This window comes from Arvicola amphibius, chromosome 14 (genome assembly GCF_903992535.2).
Source record: "Arvicola amphibius chromosome 14, mArvAmp1.2, whole genome shotgun sequence".
NCBI classification, from domain to species: domain Eukaryota; kingdom Metazoa; phylum Chordata; class Mammalia; order Rodentia; family Cricetidae; genus Arvicola; species Arvicola amphibius.
Genome location: NC_052060.1, coordinates 40,316,258 through 40,337,776, shown reverse-complemented (window position 1 = coordinate 40,337,776; position 21,519 = coordinate 40,316,258). Strand labels below are relative to the sequence as shown.

The 21,519-nt window shown below is 41.9% G+C and overlaps 1 protein-coding gene across 1 annotated transcript in view; it reads right to left on the bottom strand.

Moving 5' to 3' along the window:
- Nucleotides 1-2,617: 2,617 nt before the first annotated feature.
- Tbck (TBC1 domain containing kinase) overlaps nt 2,618-21,519 on the bottom strand; it is a 118,309-nt gene continuing 99,407 nt past the window's right edge. Inside the window, 3 exon segments of the mRNA XM_038311710.1 lie at nt 2,618-3,175; nt 13,412-13,571; nt 21,184-21,359. Of these exon segments, the coding sequence (XP_038167638.1) occupies nt 3,065-3,175; nt 13,412-13,571; nt 21,184-21,359 (447 nt within the window). The 3' untranslated portion in view covers nt 2,618-3,064.

Genomic DNA, 21,519 nt, shown 5'->3' with positions numbered 1-21,519 from the left:
ACAAGCCTGTTGGAGATTGCCACCTTCTCCACCCTCCTATCCAAGATCTCCTTCATCACTCGGGAGGCAGAGGCAGGCAGATCTCTGTGAGTTCGAGGCCAGCCTGGTCTACAAGAGCTAGTTCCAGGACAGGCTCTAAAGCCACAGAGAAACTCTGTCTCGAAAAACCAAAAAAAAAAAAAAAAAAAAAAAAAAAAAAAAAAAAAAATGTCCTTCATGGGTTTGCAGAGATTCCCAAACTTTCTCTTCATTCTCTCTTCCTCATCCTCTGTAGTTCCAGATCACCAAGGCCAGGATCTTTCCATCAAATTCCTCGAGCTGCTGTATGCAGCTCACCCCGAGGCCACTCTATTCCCCACTTCTCTATCTTATTCATAAGACAAAGCTCAGACCTGGAACCACTCTTCTGAGTTGATTGTCAGTGCTGCACTCTTACTGAGAAGAAAGTTAAACCACCAAAGACTGAAGAAAACCAGCGGCAATTGACAAGGTACATGTTGGTCTAAAAACAGTATTAGACAATATTGGTTAGTTTTTCTAAGCCTATTTTCCTTTAGGAAATATATAAGGGATAGTAATGATAGTTATTGGTCACATTATCATCTTACATAGTAGGTATTCAAAAGATATTTGGTGAATAGCCAAGTATAATTTTGGTTGGGCGCCTAGCCTTTATAAGACTGAGCCATCTCTGCAGCCCACCAAGTAAAATCTAATTGACCTGGATATCCTTATGCAAAAGTGACGTTAGATCTCCGTCTTCTCTATGTACAAAAATTAAAGACGAAGTAGAGGTTAATGGGAAAATGGCTGCAAATATAATTTTGGTTTGGGTTGATGTAAATGTTCTTGAATTAGACCCTAGTAGTAACCACAGCACAACTTCATGAATATAATGAAGAAACCACTGAATCCCACACCATAAAAGGGTAAATTTTATGGTTTGCAAAGTATGTTTTACTTAAAAATAGATGCAGACTGAGATGGCTCAGAGGGGAAAGTGCTTGTCTTTCGGGCATGAAGACCTGAGTTCGGATCTCTAGCACCTATCTAAACAGTGGAGCATTGGTGGCTGTGTTTGACTGCAATTCTAGGCTGGAGGTTGAAGAAGGACCAGGAGCTTGCTGGCCAGTCAATCTAGACAACCAGTGAGCTCTAGGTTCAGCCAGCATCCTCATCATCAAAACAAAACAAAGCAAACAAAATTACTCAGAAGGGTGAATAAGATGACACCATATGCGCAGGCACCAGCACCCATACACATATGCACACAGAATTCAAATTAGATGCAAATAAAATAAAGACAGTAAGAATGACATCATGGCCCAGAAACTTGAGGTGCCTGTACAAATGTTCAGAGCAGACAGTCTTCACAATGAAGAGGAAGAGAAGTTCTGAAGAGTGAATACTTTTGAAACAAAATTGAAACTAAAAGACGTATCTCACTGAAAAAATGTTCCTCTTACAAATGATGAAATGTCTTAGTTTTTCTGATTACATATTTGTGGTCTATACAATTCTGGTCTCTCAGATTCAGTAAAGCCCAGGATTTAATTTTTTCTTTCAAATAATGTGGCCGAGGCAGAGGCTCTTGGCTGGCTCTCAGTACATATTTTCTCTTCCCACAGTGTACTTAGGGTCTCTGAGCTGGGGAGATGGCTCTCAGCCAGAGGCTGACATCTCAGCTTTCCTTGTCAATCCCTGGTCACAGCCATATGTGTGCAGTCTGACCACTGCTGTACCAGTAGAAGGGATGTGAGCGTCCAGTCTGTGTCTGTGAGAGGAAGGAAACACCCTCTTTTTTCTTCATATACTATATTCTCATCATGGTTTCCCCTACCTTATCCCCTTCCAGATCCTCCCCACCCTTCCAACTTCATGCCTTCTTTTTCTCTATTTAGAAAAAAAAGGGCAAATAAAAACAAACCAGATTAAAACAAAACAAAAATAGCACAAAACACACATATGTATGAATACACACACAAATGAAAATGATAAAAGCACGAAATTAGAAACAATGATATGTAAGAAAAAAATCAGGTAAAATATGCCCAAACAAAGCAACATCAGACAAAACCAAACCAAACAACTCCCCCACCCCCACCGCAAAAAAAACAAAACAAACTCACTCCAAAAATACAATTGAGTTCATGCTGTGTTGGCCATCTACTGATGGGCCTGGGGCCTGCCCTTACACGCGGTTTGTTATTCCCCAGTGAGACTCTTTGGAGAACTAATGTTCCTTTGTGAGTGGTTATTAACCTGATGGCTTCTTGGTTAGGGACAGGGCCTGTGTGCATTTCCCTGGCTCTGGGACCCACCTGCCTTGGACCTGTGCATGCTGCCAGTCTGCAGTGCTTCAGTTACTCACAGAGGGAAAACTGCTGCATGGTAAAGCAGTAGGAGACGCTGCCAGCTCTGCATCACGTGAAGGTAAGATTACTGCCTCTGCCTGTGTAGACTTGTATGTGTCAGAGCAGAGAAGCTGTGTGAGTCACCCTGTGATCCTGCTGTAGGAAGTGGCAAACAAGTTATCAATGTGGCTGGTGTTTGAAATCCCACTCTCTGAGAGTGCCGCTGCCACTTTTCACGGTGGACTAAACACACACACCTCTTGTTTGTGAGTGAGCAAATGCCACATTTATTATGAATAGCTTTCCAATTCCTGCTGTAATGAAGAGGTGGTGATTTCACACCCCATTTCTGAACCCCGTTGTCAGGACAGTCTGCTCAGAGCGGCGGATGCAGCTTTCTCAGTGCATCTTGGAGTCTTGATAATGTTAAATTTGCCCTGTCTGCTGAATGCCTCTGGCGTTATGTGGCAGCGGGGTAAAAATACATGATCAGATTTCACTATTAAGAAAATTCCTTCAGTAATACATGTACAGTCAAGTTCCTGCCTAGACAGGTGAACATTGGGCTCAGAAGATTTACACAGTGATTCACGACAAAGCTTTGTGGCACCCCAGTGGTCTGATGTCCACTTGTGTCTCAGGAGACAGCCTGTGACGAGCTGCGCCTGGGGCGATGCCACGCGCTCCTTGTCAGCCATGCGCATAGTCCTTCATATCTGAGGAGAAGGGACAGTGAGCAGTCCTGTTGGCTTAATCTTATTGATGCCACCATCTAGAATGCAGACTCTTGGATATTTCATCTTCACAAGGTGAGCTGCGAACTGAAAAAAGAGGAGTTGTTACAGAAGTCATTCCTGGATTTCTTCAGTTCCTGGTTTTTATCAGACTGTGAGACAAGGGCATTTTTATAGCAACAGTTGCTATTGTCACTTCTGCATAAGTCATTTGTCTTTCAGGATACACTCAGTCACCTATTTATTGCTAAAAAAAACCTTTATGCTATGGGGTAAACCTGTCTCTATTTTTATGTGCTTTAACAAGTAACTTTAACTGAACGCAGCATAAAGGCTGTAGAGAGAGCACGCTCTTCCTAGTCTGTTAGCCTCCTGCCCAGGGACTTACCGCTACTCCTTTCTGTTGTTATTTTATAACCTTCCACAATAGCTAAAGAGCCCCAAATCTATTTTGAACAGTGTGATATCATGGTAAAATTATCACTTACAACAGTTCTGTGTGGAATGTCTCAGAGAGGGCCACACTTTGGATGTACAATGTTTTTGAAGCAAGCAACCAAATGAACATTTTGAGATTATCGACTTGAAATCCATAAGGTCTTGTCCAGGAGCCCTAGATGCCTGGCCACAGAACTCCATAAAAGCCACACCGACACAGATCTCTGCAGACTGAGCCTCTCCAGGATGCCTGGCTGCCTTTCCCATTCACTGTACTCCTGACTAAGAAAGTGCGGGCCTGTTTTCCTGTCACCATCTTAGAGTGGTCCTCCCGTGTAGCATTTCCTTCTCTCTGGTAGGGTCTCTTTTAACTCTCAAAGATTCTTACTTATCCTCAGTCTTTGGTCTTACCAAATTCATTCAAATGACTTCTTTTAAGAGCGTCCTTTAACAAACCATAACCTGCTTGAGGGAAGTGGCTTAGTTCTTCTTTTTACCCCTGGTGTCTGCTACACGACAAGAGGTCAACATACATTTGCTAAACTCAACTAATGATGACTCTTAAACCTGGGGAAAATTGTGGAGGGAGGTTTTCCTTTGGCGCCTCGGCTGTTCAGTCTTTGTTTCTTCCTCCTAAGAGGATCCCTTCCTTCTCCTTGGCAGCCTGCACTTCTTTCTCATGACTCCACAAAGTTCCGACCTCAGGTACTTCAACAAAGCTGACTGGTGGCTGCTTGTAGGGCTATTACTTCCATCCGATATTTGAGGTTTAATAGTTAGGTTTCAACACATGGTCTAAATTTAGGGAACAAAAGAACCAGCTGAATAGTTTGGTCAGGATATGTTCAAACCCTCAGTACTAGAGACTGTTTTATTGACCCGGGACTCAAGAATGTACACTTTAAAAGACGTCTCCCCTTTGAGCCCACAGTGACACACAACATATACAGATGAATATAAAAGCTATATAAAAACCCACAAACCTCCTTAAATGATTTCAGGGACAATTGTACAAGATACTGTCCTAAGACAAGACACAGTCGGCGTAGGCAGTGTCCATTGCTGGGCTGTGACCGCAGCATTCCTCACCACAGACCACATAAATGGATGCCAATACTGCTGACCACGCCTCTTTCTCCATCATTCTCTGTAGCCCCCTGAGACTCACGTGGTTATTTACATTTCAAATCCTGCTCTCATTTAAGATACCAGCTGGAAATCCTCAGTCATAGATAATGTTGGAGAAGTTGGGCTACCGAGTATTGAAAGCCACAGTGAGCTCATCTTCTCCCTGCCCTTCTGGCTCCCTTGTCTTTGAAGCCTAGTGTTCAAGAGCAGTGGCACCAGATTCACCCACTCGGCTGCACAGGGAGCACTGTCCCATACCATATGATTACTGGCACAGCTGCATATTCCCACACGCAGCAGTACAATTACCACGGAGGCTGAAAATCCTAGATAAACATAGCATTACCAAAAGGGCTTTCTGGGTAAGCACTTAGCTTTCAGCACTTTAAAAAAAACACCTTAGGAGTAAGAAAATGAGCAGAGAAGGGCTATTACACATTTAACTAATCTCTTAACTGACGTTGTAAAGCTGTAAAGAGTTCCTATTATAGATGGACATAACAATTAGGTTGCTGTAAGGCTGGAAACTTGGAATGGCAAAATAGGCAGAGGGAAACAATCGGAAACAACCAGGTTGCTGCTATGTGGGTGGTCTGGAAAGGGAAACAGAACAGGAGCACAAGGAGATAGAAAATGTTCAGATTGCCTTGAGAGCATTCAACTTTCATTTCAGTAAAGAAAAAAAAAAAGCAATGGCTGGATTTCCGCACAATACTGGGAGTTCTGCTCTGATTCCTTGTGGATCCATGTGAAACACTGGCCCTGCAGCAGAGCCAGGGCTACATCTGTCTTTCCCACTCCAGCCCTTCTTTCCCACTCCAGCCCTTCTTTCCCAGTTGCTCATTTCCCTGAGTGTCTAGTCAGCATTAGACACAGTTCTAGGTTTTGAGGTATTTAGGAATGGGGGAGATGGTAATCAAACAATTAACACCCAGAAAAACGGGATTACAAAAGCAGTTGTTAAGGCATTTAATAGCGTTTCTGACTTTCCCAGGCATTGAGGATGCTGTTACCTCCTTTTTCCATACCATTCCCCTCTCATTACTGACTCCTGAGGTGAATAGGAATTCAGATTTGCTGATGAAAGTTGCTACACTGATCAGACAGAATTTTAGTGAGAGCTTGATAGGTTGGAGAGGAAAGAAATGGCTTTGAATATGCTAGATGTGGCTTTCAGTGTGATTAAAAAAAGTCGTCAGGTGTGGAGATCAGTAGTAGCACAGGGAGAACCACACAGGTAGGCATTTGTTAGTTCCATCCTTCCCCCCTCAGGGGGCAGACCTTCAGCTGCCTCAGCAAATGCTGGAGGAACTGGGCATAGGAGGAAAGGTCTAGAGACTGTAGACCCCACAGGGAAACCACACTCCTGGACATACGGAGCAGTACCCCTGGTAGAAGTTCAGGGCGCTGCAGTGGGCTGGGGGATAAACTCATCAGAACTGTCAGGGTGCTTTTAGTAAGCAGCAATATCAAAGTCCATTCCAGGCTAGCCATGAGTTTCTGAAGCCGTGCCCCAACACCAGTTTTTTTGCTTAGAGCCCACCCTAGCTGACTACTCAGCCAATATTGGAGAATGGCATTCACTGCAGGTCAGTTAGTCTGAGACCCTAAGCTCCAATTCTTACAGTGTAGTCTGATAGGGGAAGAATGGGGCTGTACAGCCAAGGCCTATAGCAAAAAAATCTCTATAGATCTGGACATGGGAGGTATAGGGATGTTTAGACATGTGGGCAGTATGCCCATGCAAAGAGGATGGAGTGTTTATCACAGCTCAGGTCAGTACTCTCTGGTGCTGGTGTGCATGTCAAGAGCTGGGTAAGCACACCTAAAACCCCAGCACAGGGAGGGTTTTGGAGGTGCCATTCCATTTGTTTGCCCTATCCTGTATTTTAGCTTGGACTAAGAGAGAGGTATGTTTGTCCAAAGGAAATCAAGTTCTGTGTAGCAGGCAAGTGAGTGAAGTGGAATTTTTGGGCAGCGTCAGGGTACTCGAGGTTAACTAAGGCCAGGGTGCGATAAGCTGAGAGTAAATAAGGTGGAAGAGAAGCACCGAATAGGATCATGCAGAAAGAGAAACGACAGCAAACACGCAGAGCAAACAAACAGCAAGACTTAGAGGAGGAACAGAGGGGCCATTCTCCAAGCTACCACAGGACAAGTAAGCTGCCTGGTTTAACCTTTGGCTTTATGAGTTTGACATTCATACTGGAGAAAGGACAACTAATAAACATACTGCTCAAATCCAGAGAAGGCTTGTTTTCCTAACTCCCCGATAATGCAACATTTGGGGATAACAGTGCTATTTCCGGGTGGGTACGACACTGACTGAGGGAACTGGAAAGATACTGTAATGAATAACTGGAGTCATGCACTTGTTTGAGTTGAGGCCTGTGCTGTGTTAGCCTTACGAGCCCTCTTGCCATTCTGGAATGCTGGAAACAGGGCCCCCAATCAGTATTACAACACAAGGCCATGGTGCACTGGCAATGCTTGTGAATTGTTTAACCAGTTTGTAAGAATTTGTCAAGACCATGAGTCATACAAGTTTGAGATAAGAAAAAGATTTCTCTATGTCGACTTAAAACAACATGCTGTGCTCATGAATCCTATGATCCTGATGAGACTGAGCAATGCCTGGGTTAAACACATTCTAGGGGTGTCTACGAGGGTACTCCCATAGATGATCGAGAAGGGTGGGCCTGGCCTGAAAGTGGCCAGCAGTATCCCCCAGGGCCAGAAGTAAAAGAGAAAATGGATGTTCCTTCTCTCTGCTCCCGGGCTCTATGCTGGCAGTGGCTCTGCTCAATCACACACCTCTAAGTCTACGAGCCCAGAAAAGGAGTTCACCCTTTGACATCCCTTTTCTCAAGTCTTCGTCACAGCAAGCTAGTCTGACTAGCACAGTGTTGTCTTTCCTGGATTACTGGAGACATTTCTGGGACTGCTCCTGGAGGTCTTGGTCAGCGGCTCTGGACTAACAGCGGAGGGATCATGCGAGATCAGATGGTGATCTGAGCAAGAGACTGGCTGGTGCACCCAGTACTGCACTGGTCTCTTCCCATCGTTACCTGGTCAGGTGTAACTCTGACTGCTGCCTTTTGCTCCCATTCTTACTGTGTTCTTCCCATAACGAAGATAAGTGTCTTATCCCTGTTGTTTTTATTTTACTTATTGGAGTTTATTTGTATTTCATAAGATGTGGAGTGAGTTTTGTATGTAGTGACAACTAAGTGGCTCCTTTTTCCTCCTTTGTAATTTCCCTCAAAGATGAAAACAGCAGCACTGCAAAGCCTGACAGGGAGGCCATGGTCCTCAGTCACGCTCTACCCTGCCCTTTGATAAGGATATTGAAACCACAACAAATAGAAAATGCTAATTCTTCAATAAAAAGGTGACTTTACACAAAGTCATAAAATCCAGGATTATGGCACACTTGTTATATAGACAACTATTCGTGTGATTTGAAATCCACAATATGGTATACATTCAGGTTACAACAAGCTTTTAAACATTGCTTTGTTTTTGAAGAACCTATTTTGAGATTAGGAAATTTGATAGTATAACTGTCTGCCTTAATTTTTTTTTTTAAAAAATTTGTGTTCCATAGTTACATGACTAACTATAATGAATGGAATCTATTTCTGTGTTTTAACTTTCAGTTGTCTGTAGTTCCTACCTTAACTTCATTTCTTCCCATTATTTCTCTTTTCCTTTAAGAAACATTCTCAAACATATAAAAACATACCAGAATGGTATAATGAACCCATAGCTCAGCTCAATGATCATAATTTGCAGTGAATTTATTTCATTATTACTCCTATGTAATCTTGTTACTGTTTTATTTCCTTGATGCAAATTCTGGAAGCTATAACGTTTAACAAATAAGTTATTTAAAATGAAAAGACTTAAATATACATAATATCAGTGGTGTTGCATTTCAAAAATAATGACAGCCAGGTCTGGAGGTGTACAGTGGAGGCTGCAGCTGGAGACTGCTACAAGTTTGAGGCCAGCTTGGGCTACAGAGACAGGTTATCTTTAAAAAAAGAATGCCCCCTCATCTGCCTCTATGCACACATCCACCCATTCTTCTTCAATATTCGCTTTCTGGAGTAATTTGAATTGGGGTCCACACAATGCGACAGATGCCCCTGACTTGCTTTACCTCTAGGTTTCTTCCGTCTCTTCACTTCTTTCCATGCAGCCTGTTCTCTCAAACGTTTGTCCCCATCACTCCCCAGGCCTCCTACCAAGACTGTCAATGTGGCAGGAAGTGTCACACCCCAGCATCAGGGTGACTCTGGTTGGAATCCCACTTGACCATCAGGGTTACCGACACATTTGACTATCCCTCCTCCCTTTCCCAAAACTTTCTTCCATCAGTCTTTAGTCTTCCCGCCTCGCCCGATTCTCTTAGTAGCTCCCCAGCTGCACCCTTCTGCTCGCTCTTGTGGGTTTCTGTCCATCTTCTCTGCCCCCTTGCTTTGTCTTTCTCAGATGCAGTCATCAGCTATGTGGTTTCATTTAGTTTCGTGGCTTAACTCTCATCTATACACTGGTGACTGAACTGTCTCTTCCCTAAACTATAAGTTCATTAGTCTGTCTGTTCTAGGCTTGCTCTCCACTCAAACATACAGGTTTCAAAAGAGAACCATTGGTTTCTAGCCACTTCTACCTTAACTGCCTTCATCTCAGGAAATGGAAACTAATTCCTCTAGTCAGTTAGGTAATAAAAGCTGATATTCTCTCCCCTGTGTCTCCCATATAGTTTTTAAACCCCAAAACATATTCAGAATGTTCCTTGTCACCTACTATACTGGAGTAGCCCAAGTGACCTGTTTGGTTCCTAGGTTAGTCAATCAACTCTTAACTCATTTCCTCCCTTCTATTCCTGCTTCCCATAGTCAAATTCCCACATAGTGGAAGTAAGACTTTTCTCCCAAGATTGTTTTCATTGCTATGGTCTATAGAAACTCCAGAACCAAATAGTTTCCTTCCTTTTCCCATTCCTATTTACTTTTCTAACTAGAAGAATTTACAGTTACAACATTCAGCAATACTACACCTTCAGATTTAAAAAGCAGACAAATGGGATATAAGGTATCACTTGGTGAACACTTGGATGTAGGCCCACACCCAGTGAGTCTTAATAATTACTAGTGATGTGGGTGTCCTTCTGTATATGTGCTGTTTTTATTAGCTAATGAATAAAGCTGATTCAGTCAATAGCTTAGAAGAGTAAAGCAAGGTGGGAAATCTAAACAGAGATATAGAGAAAAAGAAGTTGGAGTCAGGTCCGACATTAGCCAGCTGCTGAGGAAACAAGACACATAAAAAATGAGCGAATGCCATGGCCACGTGGCAATACAAAGGCTAATAGAAATGGGTTAATTTAAGGTGTAAGCACTAGCTAGAAATATGCCTGAGTGATCAGTAAAACAATGTTGTAATTAATATAGTTTGTGTGATTATTCAGGTCTGGGAGGCTGGGAAATGAAAGTGAAGTCTTATCTTACATACTAGATCATATATCCCTTTGCCAATTATAGGATAACTCTTTTTCCATCAAAAATAGCATACATTTATAAATTTATAGATTTTTTGAACAGGTTCAAAGGCTCCCCAAATGCACAATACACTCTAGATAAAAAATTTTCTTTATTTTATTCAAAATTTAATATATTTACTTAATACTTAGGACTTTTTGTATGATGGTCCTCTATAGAGCCCTAAGTTATTGCTTAAAAATTGTTTACATAGTCAAAAAACTCCAATCAGTCTTGTCTATAGAGAAAAAATTTAAAAAGTAAATATGATAGCAGTGTTATTTGAAATAGTTTTATTCCTAAGAAGATGTACACTGGCTCATGTCAGAACAGCATTTCTGATAAAATGCCATCATCTGATAACACATGTGTCAGGAGATCTACAGAGTTTCCCGCTATATTTCCTTCTGAGCTGTATGTTTGGGAAGTGAGTTTCAGCAATAGTCATTTATCATCTATTGTTTACAGTAGACAACCGAGCTCCGTAAGCCCACACTGTGTGCTAGCCCCTGCTCATATCACATGATGTTGACTATGCTGTGAAAAGAATGTATACGATAAAAACTAAGATTCAAAACATTTAGGGCTGTGATGGATCACAGCCAAGTTCCAACTCTGCAGGTCAGGAAAGAGGGCTCTTGTGCTTAGTTTTCTGTTCAGCCACACACATTCCTGTGGCTAGTAATTAAGTGGTGGGAGGGCAGGGTAGGTAGGTAGAATAACACAGACTGGGACAAGATAACTTTTCTTCTTTAGCAGGGCATGGAAGTAAGTGCCCAGAGGATAACTTGGCAGTTGTTCTGGAAAATGAAAATAAACATGGAAATAAGCTGGCTCTAGGGGTTTGGCCAACCTTAGACCAAATACTCCTAGTAAACAGGGGAAGTAAGATGGTCAAAGTCTGGACCGGGGGTAATGGTTTCCTTTACTACATCCCTGTGTGGATGATGATGATGCTTGACTCTATGAGGCTTCTGGAAAGCTATGAGGAAGTAGCTTCTGACTAGCTTTCAGCTCCAGGGTGTAGAGTCTATCATGCCAAGGAGGCAGCCAGTCACATGTGTCAAAACAGACAGCAGTTCATGCAGCACACTCAGCTTCCTTTTTCCACTTACATAATTCAGGAGTGGCACACGCAGTGGGTAGGCCTTCCCCACCCGCCACAGTCATGTCTAAAGGCCTATCTTCCAGATAAATCTAGATTCTGCTAGGTTGAAAATTAACTATCACTCTCTCTTACAGACAAAAACAGATAACACATGCAATGTACTTATCACAGCACCAGTCACAGAAAGACTAGTTCATAGTCTGGATTGTTACTGTTGGGACTCTTTCCTAAGGAGTATGTTACCTGGAGCCTAGAAGGGTGGGATTCTTCATAGTGGTATGGATGTATGGAATGATATGGCATTACTGACTAATGTAGCAGCAGTCATAAAATGACATCTTACGTCAAGATAATACAGCTACCATGGCTGTAATTATATATGTTGCCACTGATTTGGGATATGGATTTAAATTTTAAGTGACCAGCTACTTACTATACTAACTTTCTTGAAAGAGTGCATTTAGACATCCTGTTACATAATATATAGCCATAATTTGTATGAAAGGTGTGTTTTATGGCATAATTAGTGAAGATTCAAAATCAAGGCTGGCCTTCAGTCAATGTCAAAAGTAAGTACTGTCATTAGCCCTGTCCTACTAAAACAATTTTTAAATATTTTTGCGTATTCATTCATTTTGTGTGTGTGTGTGGGGGGGAGTGTGAACATATATATATGCAGGTTAGAGAACCACTTGTGGAAGTAGTGTTTCTCTGTCCACCATGTGGATGCCAGGGACTGAACTCAGCTTGTCAGGAGAAAGTGCCTTTACCCACTGAGTCATCTTGCCCACCAAGTTTTTGAAACTTAAAATAGCCTATGACCAAAATTCTTCATATTCTCATATGACTATGTTTTGGATAACTATATTAAAATGGTTCTTATGGTTTGTCCCTTTTACAAAGCAAAGTAAATTGGATGAGAATACTTTAACCTCCATTCCTAATTTTCTCAATGAGGAAACTTTGCTGACCTTTGGTCTTCCTTTTCATTCTGCCCTAGGTGCCATAGGGTTCATTTGATTGGTATAGCTCCGCCTGTGTTCCCCCAGGGAACTAGTAACTGCTACTTTCCTAGGAATGATTTGTCCCCATTTTGGGGAAAGGGCTTGGATGGGATGGGTTCTGCATTTGCTCAACACAGGAATGTTCTTTACTCTTTCTGGGGATGTTGTTTGTAACCCTGCTTGGATCTCATATGCTGCTCTCTGATACTTTTCTTCCTTTTTGCTTTATCTTTCTTTGAGAGAGGAATCTCTACATAGCCCTGGCACTTGCTACACTAGCTATGCAGACCAGGATGGCCTTGAACTCAGAGATCCATTTGCCCCTGCCTCCTGAGTGTTGGCATTAAAGGTGCGTGATGCCATACCAGGCCCCATTTTTCTATTTATTTCTCTCCCTCCCTCCCTCTCTCCCTCCCTCCCTCCCATGGTAGTAATTTTTAGCAGTCATATCTACTTTTATTTTTTATTTTGCTTAGAATATCCTCTCTCAATCTGGGGAGGGAGTCCAAATTTTGAGACATCCAACCCTTGAGTTTCTAGGTAAACAAATCTTTCCAAAGTCCAACAAATGCCACCCAGCAGTTTGCAGAGCCTATGTCTGGTCTGATTCTTTCACAGGAGAAATTCAGTTTATATTTTTGAAATTTCAAAAAGCAGCTAGAAAAAGAATCCCTGGAAACCTATGCTGTCATATTAACTTTCATCATTACAAAATAATGGAGGTATCTAACTTTATAAAGAAGGAGGCTTAATTAGCTCACAGTTGCAAAGAGAGGAAGCCCAAAGGCCTGCAGTCAGTGCCCATAGTGGATGGCAATAATGTATGTGGAAGAAGAGAGCACATCTTGGCATCAGAAGTCAGTGACTCAGTTCTACAGTCCCTTACAGAGGCAAACCTCCACTGACCACAGGACCCTAACCCTAACCAGCTAGGACCTGCCTCTTAAAGGCCACACCTTTCAATATCAACCTTAAGACTAAGCTCGTGATACAGACTTTTGACGAACGACATCAGCAGTTACCATCTGGGTTTTTCTAAGCCTTCTGCTACTTATCCTGAACAGGAGGTGGGGGACAGGACAGCTCTGAGTACACTTACCTCGGCTGTGTGCTTTGCCACGTGTCCCACGATCACAATGACCTTCCCCTTGAAGTTCTGAAGCATCGCAGTGTAAGGGCCCTGGCTGAGCTCTCCCTCCGCTGTGAAGGCAGCGCTGAACGGGATGTTGATGCTGCCTGCAATGTGACCTCGGAGAAAGCTGACCAGGGAGTTAGGGAAAGCCACTCTTTTACTTTCTTTTCTTTTCTTTTGAGTCTTGATTGTCTGAGAGAAACAGAGGTAACTCAGTCCTAGACAAGAGCACTAAACATTTCCATGTTCACCCGAGTATTTTATCTAAGCAAAGTAAGATCCTCTAAGGAGGAAGAAAATTAAACTTGAAGATGAAAAGAGAAAGGAAAAGCAGCTTGAGCTGTAATTTTCAGTGGAAACAAAGTGACCCTGGCCCAGTGAAGCCACAGTCACTGACTGGCTACAGTCTGTGTATCATCCAGTTAAAAACCACAACCAGGGTTTGGTTTTGTTTATAAAGTAAATGCACCGGCAAGTGAACTGTCTCAGGGCAAATCTGATACCAAAAATACTTGATGCTAAGTCAAACTCCACTGGGAACTGTCAGAGGTTGTCGGCCCCAGCTGGAAACTGTTTTGCTGCAGGTTAATGTGTCCAGTGAACTCAGCCAGCATACCCATTATTCTGACTTTACAACCTCCTAAGGGGGCCATGTCTGATGGTTTTTATACTTTAGAAGAATTCTGATGATCTAATTGACTATTATTAGTTTAGAAAGTAAAGCCATCCACTAACCTACAATATTTAGAAATGACATAAGATCTGAAACATCCATATATGCTTTACTAAGTAACTAAAAGTACAAGTAGACTAATAAAAATAGAACTTTGGAAATTAAGGTATGGCTCAACCGTAAAAGAGATGTATGAGTTGCTGGAGCAGACTGCATCCACTTGGGAGGACAGGGAGCAGTTTTCACTGATGAAGCGATGGCAAGGTCAAGTTCTGAAGAATTAAAGACAAAGGAATAGAATGGAGGAGGGGACGCAAAGTTTGGGCAGTGGGGAAGCGTATGCCCAAGTAAGGGCAAGGAAGGACAATGCTGTGGACAACTTGGGACGTGAGATAAAAAGGGAGGTGGAGGCTCAACTTGCCGGGTGTTGTTTATGATAATGATCTTTATTCACCTAATAAGGAAAGTCAAAGTATTATAAGCAGAGAAATAGCATCCTGGGTTTTGATTTGGGTACCACTGTGGGAAAGGCGCAAAGGAAAGCTGTGATCATCTAGCTCATACTGCTCCTCTCTTCTCACTGGCCTGAATCAGTCGCCAGAAGGAGTTTTTGTTTCTCAGAGAGCACTTCTGGACTGTGAACAGCTTTATTTTTAGTGGATTTACAGCAGCAGAAGCAATGCAAATCTATCCCAGTCAGGTGCTGGGACGGAGATGCCCAACCTGCCCACCTGCTCCTTCCTTCTTGTCTGCACAGCCTCACCCACTGCCCCCTGGTGAAAGTGTGACCCTTGGCTATGGTGTTTGTGTTAGATAATCCTACCACACTGTGTCATGTCTGGGGGAGAAGAGGATATGGAAGGAAGAGCTAGGTACTTGATACACACTGGGTCAATCTTATTTTCTCTCTCGAAAAGGAGAAACAAAAAAACGATGCTTACATTTGTTCTTGAACATAAAATCCAATTTGAATGTGTCTATATAGAATATTAACCACATAACAAAAAATCATAATCCCCTGCTCTAGAAGTAAAACTGTTTAAAGTTACATTATGTGAATACCTGGTCTGAAAAAGCCACTTGAATATAAATATCAATAACATTACCTGAAATAACAGATACATCTGGGGAATTTCTATATGCTACTTAGTATGTACTTTTAAAGTAGATTTGTCTATACTGCCTTTTATCACTAAAAGCATGTCACTAACTTGCTATTTTTCCAGAATTTTCTGTTAGTTATGCTTTATGGTGGTTTTTTTTTTTTTTTTTTTTTTTTTTTTGGTTTTTCGAGACAGGGTCTCCCTGTAGTTTCTAGAGCTTGTCCTGGAACTAGCTCTTGTAGACCAGGCTGGCCTCGAACTCAGAGATCCGCCTGCCTCTGCCTCCCGAGTGCTGGGATTAAAGGCGTGCGCCACCACTGCCCGGCTATGTTTTTTTTTTTAATGTCAAAATGCTTGACAAAATGATGAAAATAAGAGTTTTGGGGAGGAGGAAAGTTCTGTCTAAAGCTCCACACACTTCAAGTCTCCCATTGTACTTGGAAGCAAAAGCAGCACCTCAGACCACAGCTGCCCCAGTAGTGCAGTCCTGGAAACTGTCTAAGCACACCCTTCCCAGAACACTCTTTGTCAAGAAGTGGAGACTGAGTAAGCACAGATGCTTGGACACACAAGGCTGGCAGCCTCTACATCTTCCATCCATAACTGCATTGCTGGCAAACAACACAGGAGAAGAGCCTGGCCTAGCTAGAGATCAGTGCATTGGCAACAAGCAGTCTTTTAGTATGCTTGACATGGAAGAAAACAATTTTAGTTACTTAAGGACCTTTTGTCCTTGGTAATTATTTCATTGCTCACAGCACAAATCCATACAGGGCTGATGTTAAGATGAAGTAGAGGGAGTCTCTCCATTCCCTCAGGCAGACACTCACTTCCTAATTATAAGCCACACCTGCCAGAGACCAGGTGGGCTGCCTACCTGTGGACCTCCTCTACTTGATGCCCCCCAAACAATCCCCAATCTCCCCTCCTTTCTTACTCACTGTGTTTGAATCCTCAACTCTGGTAGTGACTCCCTGCAGGACCAGAGGCCACAACCTGCAGCCAGAACTTTAGGTAAGCTCTGCTCTCAGACCTCCTTCACTCTCTTGATGCCCCACAGCCTTGACTCTATTCCCAAGTCTCTCTTCCCATCTTGTTCCTATGTCTCAGCTGCCAATTCAGGTGGAGACTCCCTGCTGGATTAGGGACCATGCAGGCTACCAGAACTCCAGGTAGTCTACCTACCCATAGACCTCCTCCAATCTCTCAGTGCCCCCTCCCACCTGACATTATTCCCAGTCTTCCCTCTTTGTTGCTGTATTCTAGCCCCCAACTCAGGCATAGAATCCCTGCTCAACCATAGGCCACACAGGCCAGAGAGGAAACAGAAACTAAGGAACAAAACACCCATACAACAAAGACAAACTCAGAAATCAGCACAGACATACAATCACCCCAAATCTGGATGCCTAGATGCCAGAGTAAGAACACAATCAACAATGGCCAGGGCAATATGGTACCATCAGTGCCCAGCTATTCTGCTACAGTAAGCCCTGAATAGTCCACACAGGTGAAGCACAAGACAAAGACCTTAACCAACCTTATGAAGATGGTAGAGGTCTTAAAGAAGAAGTAAGTCCTTAAAAAAATCAAGGTAAAGACAAACAAAAAATTGGAGGGAATGAAATGAGTAAATTACTTAAAGCCAAGAAAATGAACAGTTGAAGGAAATGAATAAAGCTGTTCAAGATCTGAAAATAGGAATAGAAGCACTAAAGAAAGCACAAACTAGAAATGAAAAATCTAGGTAAGTGAACAGGAACTACAGACGCAAGCTTCACCAACAGAATACAAGAGATGGGAGAGAGAATCTCAGGTACTGAAGATATAATAAAATATATATACAGGTCAAAGAAAATGTTAAGTCTAAAATATTCCTGATACAAAACATTCAGGAAATCTGGGATACTATGAAAAGATAGGAATAGCAGAACAGCAAAAATCCCAGTTCAAACAGCTTACACAACAATATACTAAGTAGTTAAAGTAGATAGAAATTTAAAAAATGAGTCCTGAGCACAACGTACTTATATCATATAGGTAAATTAAGTGGGAGGGTTCATATTGTATGTCTTTACTTCACAAAAATTAATTCCTTTAAAATACATGGTCAAAATTCAACTCAGAAGCAATCTCATATTTCTGAATTCTGCAGAACATAGTATTTTGTTGAGTATTATGGCCAGTGGCACTAAAGTTTCTTTATCAGACCTCACCAGTTATGAAATCCTACATGTCTCTGTGCTGGCCTGCTTTGTGTTGACTGGTTTAAATAATTTAACAATATCTCTTTAAACGCATTTGAAGACTGGACCTTTACTAATAGCCTAAAAGGGAAACAGAACTAAGCCCATGGTTTTTCCATGTATATAACTGAGTAGCATGAACTGAAAAAATGTTCAGACATCATTTTCTCACATACTGGACTTGGTATTAGCAGCACCCTATTATCCACATTTAAAAATCTCACTTTTAACACCCCACCAGTGGCTCCCACTAACAACTTCACTTTGGTGACCCTCATCCCCCATCTCTATCCCAGCAATGGTCTGGCAATGGAAGACAGCACTTACCTTGAGCTTAGAGTAGCAGAAGCAGCTGTCTAAAGCTTTTGATTTTTTTCCCTGAAATCCATTTTATTCACAATCTTTTCAATTTAAAATTTTATAAACAAAGTGGCCAGACAACAACATTTCTGCTGAGAAACGTCCCATGGCCCAGATCTCTCAGTCAGCTCTCCTGAACCAGGGCCTAATAACCGCCATTTGACATGGAATCATTTGGCTGCCTTTCTGCAAATGGTTCATGTAACTTTTCTCTGCCTAAACACTTTATTTATTTAGACAGGCCCTCTACACCCGTGTCCTCCTGTGCCAGTTTCCCGAGTGAGTGCTAAGGTTACAGACTTGAGCTGCTGGCTCCATTGTACTTCTCTGTAATCTCTTAAATATGTTCTCTGCCTCTCTGGACCTGATCCTCAGAGAACTGTGTTCTCATTCCCAAACGTCTTCTATCCTGTTGCTCACTGAATCTACTTGTACCTAAGCAGCCATCATCTTGTGCCCATCCTTGTATTTCTATGATATTTTGGGTATGACTCACATCACAGTGTGATGCAATTATCTATTAAAGAGTCCACTCTAACTCTATGGCTGGAGAACAGGGACTCTGATTTAACTTTGTATCCCTGTTGTCTAGCCAATGTCTTTAAACAGGACCAACTGGTTTGGATCTAGTGCTAAAACAGCAAATGACACCGACTGCTAATGTAACCCTAACAACTATTAATCCAAGCAGTGAAGAAATTCCCAGCAGTAGCTACCGTTCAGCCCACATTAGGGACGACCCATTCAGACATGGATGGAATGTTTAGATAGACCGAATACAAACTTACACAGGGCAAGCAAACTCTTGCTGAACCTCCTTATTGCCTGTCTTCCTCTGACCACAGGTATCTCCACAGTACTTTGAAAATATTTTCAGAAATAAATTCTTCAGGAATAGTGAGAAGAATAATATTAGCACTCACTGTGTATGGTGTAATGATGGAAACAGTTGGTGCTGGTTTCAGATTAAGTGAAGTCTTCAGCTGTATTTCCTGTTTTTCTCCCCCCTTTTTTCTTCCATCTTTGCCTCCCTCCCCCCTTTCCTAAGAGCTTAGAAACAAAGCTGTAAACTCAGCCTTTACTTGAAGCACAGGAGATTAACATTCCCTCAGAGCATTTATGTTTACAGATAGCATCAGCTGGAGCCACATTTGCATGACTAAGACCACCTTTACTATGAACTCCAGGAAATCTGAAACTCTAAATATTTATAGCTACCAAATCAACAGCTGGGCATTACCTTTGAAACCGTTAACATTACTCATAAAGTTTATGCCAGTATACAAGAAACATTTTCTATTGCCTTTCTCCAAAAATTCCCATGGAAATACTGAAAAAAGCTTCACCTAGAAACACTTCCCCTCTGGAGTCTGGCAGTGCTGTCACTCTGGGACTGTGCTTTACTGCCCAGTGTGCGCAGTCTGCTACAGCCCTCAGCTTTCTTTGCAGTCCTCAGAAACAGGCAGGTAGCAGTTGATGCTGGTTTGCTAATTCACTTCTCTTTACGTAAAACCAAAACACAGACAACAGTTAAGTGACTGCAGCATCCATGGACTCCCAGACAGCAGTTGTAAGCCATCTGTGAAGGCAGCTCCTTAAACATACTAGCATATAGTCCATTTGCTTAAAGGAGTCTCCCTCCCTTCACAACTAGGTGGCTCAATTATTTTGCATAGGAAAAAATGAGATTAAAATGCAATTTTAGAAATTTATTATCCCTAAAACAAATGAGGAAAAATGTTTACCCATATGGTGACATTAGATACTCTCTCATGTAATAGGCTTATAAAACAGCAGAAAGCAGACACCGGGATCCCAGCACAGAAAGGTAGAGGCAGTTTTAGTTCTAGGCCAGCCTGGTGCTGCATAGCCAGTTAGAGGCTAACATGGGAGAGCTTGTCTCCCAAACTAACCAGAAGCAGAGGGCAGAACAAAATGTAGAGAAACATCAGTATTTCAAAACTACCTTTCTTTGGAGAAGGAAAATTACTTTTTTCTATGTTTTGTAGCAAGAAAGAAATGGAATTATTTTAAAGGTACACTAATTAGACATTTAGTCATGTCTCAAAATGATTGGTAGAGTGATACTAGACCTAAATAATTGTAAAGTTTTACTGTGATGAAAGGTAAAACTATTCAGTCACCTACCATAATACTTCACAGGTACTGTCAGGGTTTCAATAGCTTTATGTTGTTTTTATTGCTTATTTTAAGTATACTTATGTTTTGCTTATAGTATGTATGTATACTCCTTGCTTGCATGGTGTTCAAGGAGGTCAGAAGTGGTATCAGATTCTAGCCCATGGCTTTAAATTCTAAAACCATTATCACTGGGCTGCTGAGACAGTTCAGTGAGCAAAACTGCCTGCCACCAAACAGAGGACCAGAGTTCGATTCCCAGGACTCACATGGAGAAAGAAGAAAGCCAGCTCTACAGGATGTCCTCTGACCTCCACATGCACACTATAGCATGTGTACATTCACAAATACATAAAAATGTAGTAAAGATTTAAAACAAAAAAGCACACCATTATTACAGCTTTAAGGAAAATTAGATGTTTGAATGAATGGGTTAAGCCTGACAAATTAAGTCATAAAAAGAAAGGATTTTTGTAATACTCTTTTTTCAAAGTATATCATTATATTCCAACATTTAAAATAGTTTTCCTAGATTTTTGTGGCTGCATTTGTTTAATGGGATCCACACAGGCAAAATTGTTCAGCTGGTAAGTAGGCTATGTATACATATGGGTACTGAAGGTAGCAGCTAGGGTTTGAAGGAACGTGGATAGCTTTGGAATGAATACAGAGCTTGAAATCAATACAAATAACATTTTGGCAATTAATTTGTATTAACTGAGTCATCTCAGTTGTGCATATGCTTAACAGTCTATGCTGAGACTAATATGAACCTGGCAAAAAGCATAAAGATTGGCAGCTTGAGGTTGGCGCTATCTATACACAAGTTTAATATAAATATTAAAAATAAAAGTATGAGGGTTTCATATACATATCAGTGGTAGAGAGCTTCCTAAGACAGTCAGTGCCCTGACTTTGGTCCCCAGCACTGATTTTTAGACGAAGTCAGATGATATCTAGAACCATGATGCATATCAGAGAGACAGACAAACAGACAGACACAGACACACACACACACACACACACACAGATCCTAATGTTTGGAAAACATTTTTATAACTTTGGCAAGGCCACTGCATGCAATTTCAGAGCTACTTAGCCCTTCTAGTCCAAAGGCACTCCAGAAATGCCCACTGCTCTCACCACACACCCTGTGTAAGGAAAGAAAGAAACAGGAGTAGGGCAAACCCACCCTTTCAAACCACTCAGCAAGGATACTCTTCACTATTTCGGATGTCGACCACCAGAAGCTTTGGCTTACTAGACTTTGTTTTCTTGGTGGGGGTCTTGAAGTGGCCAGTCACTGAGAGCTCGCACAAATCAATCAAGTCCTCTGCTGAAATCCGGGGCGAAACTTCTGATTTTAGGTCATTTAAAGTGATGGATTCTCTTGACTGAAAATAAAGCACAAGGAACAAAAATATTGACAATTTTATAAAGACAAACTACAGGCATTTATTAGCATCAGCATAGCCCAAGAAGAAGAGGACTCGAACTCACTTTGGCAATCTATAGTGTAACCGTGCTCCTTACTAGAGTAGACCTCAGACCACT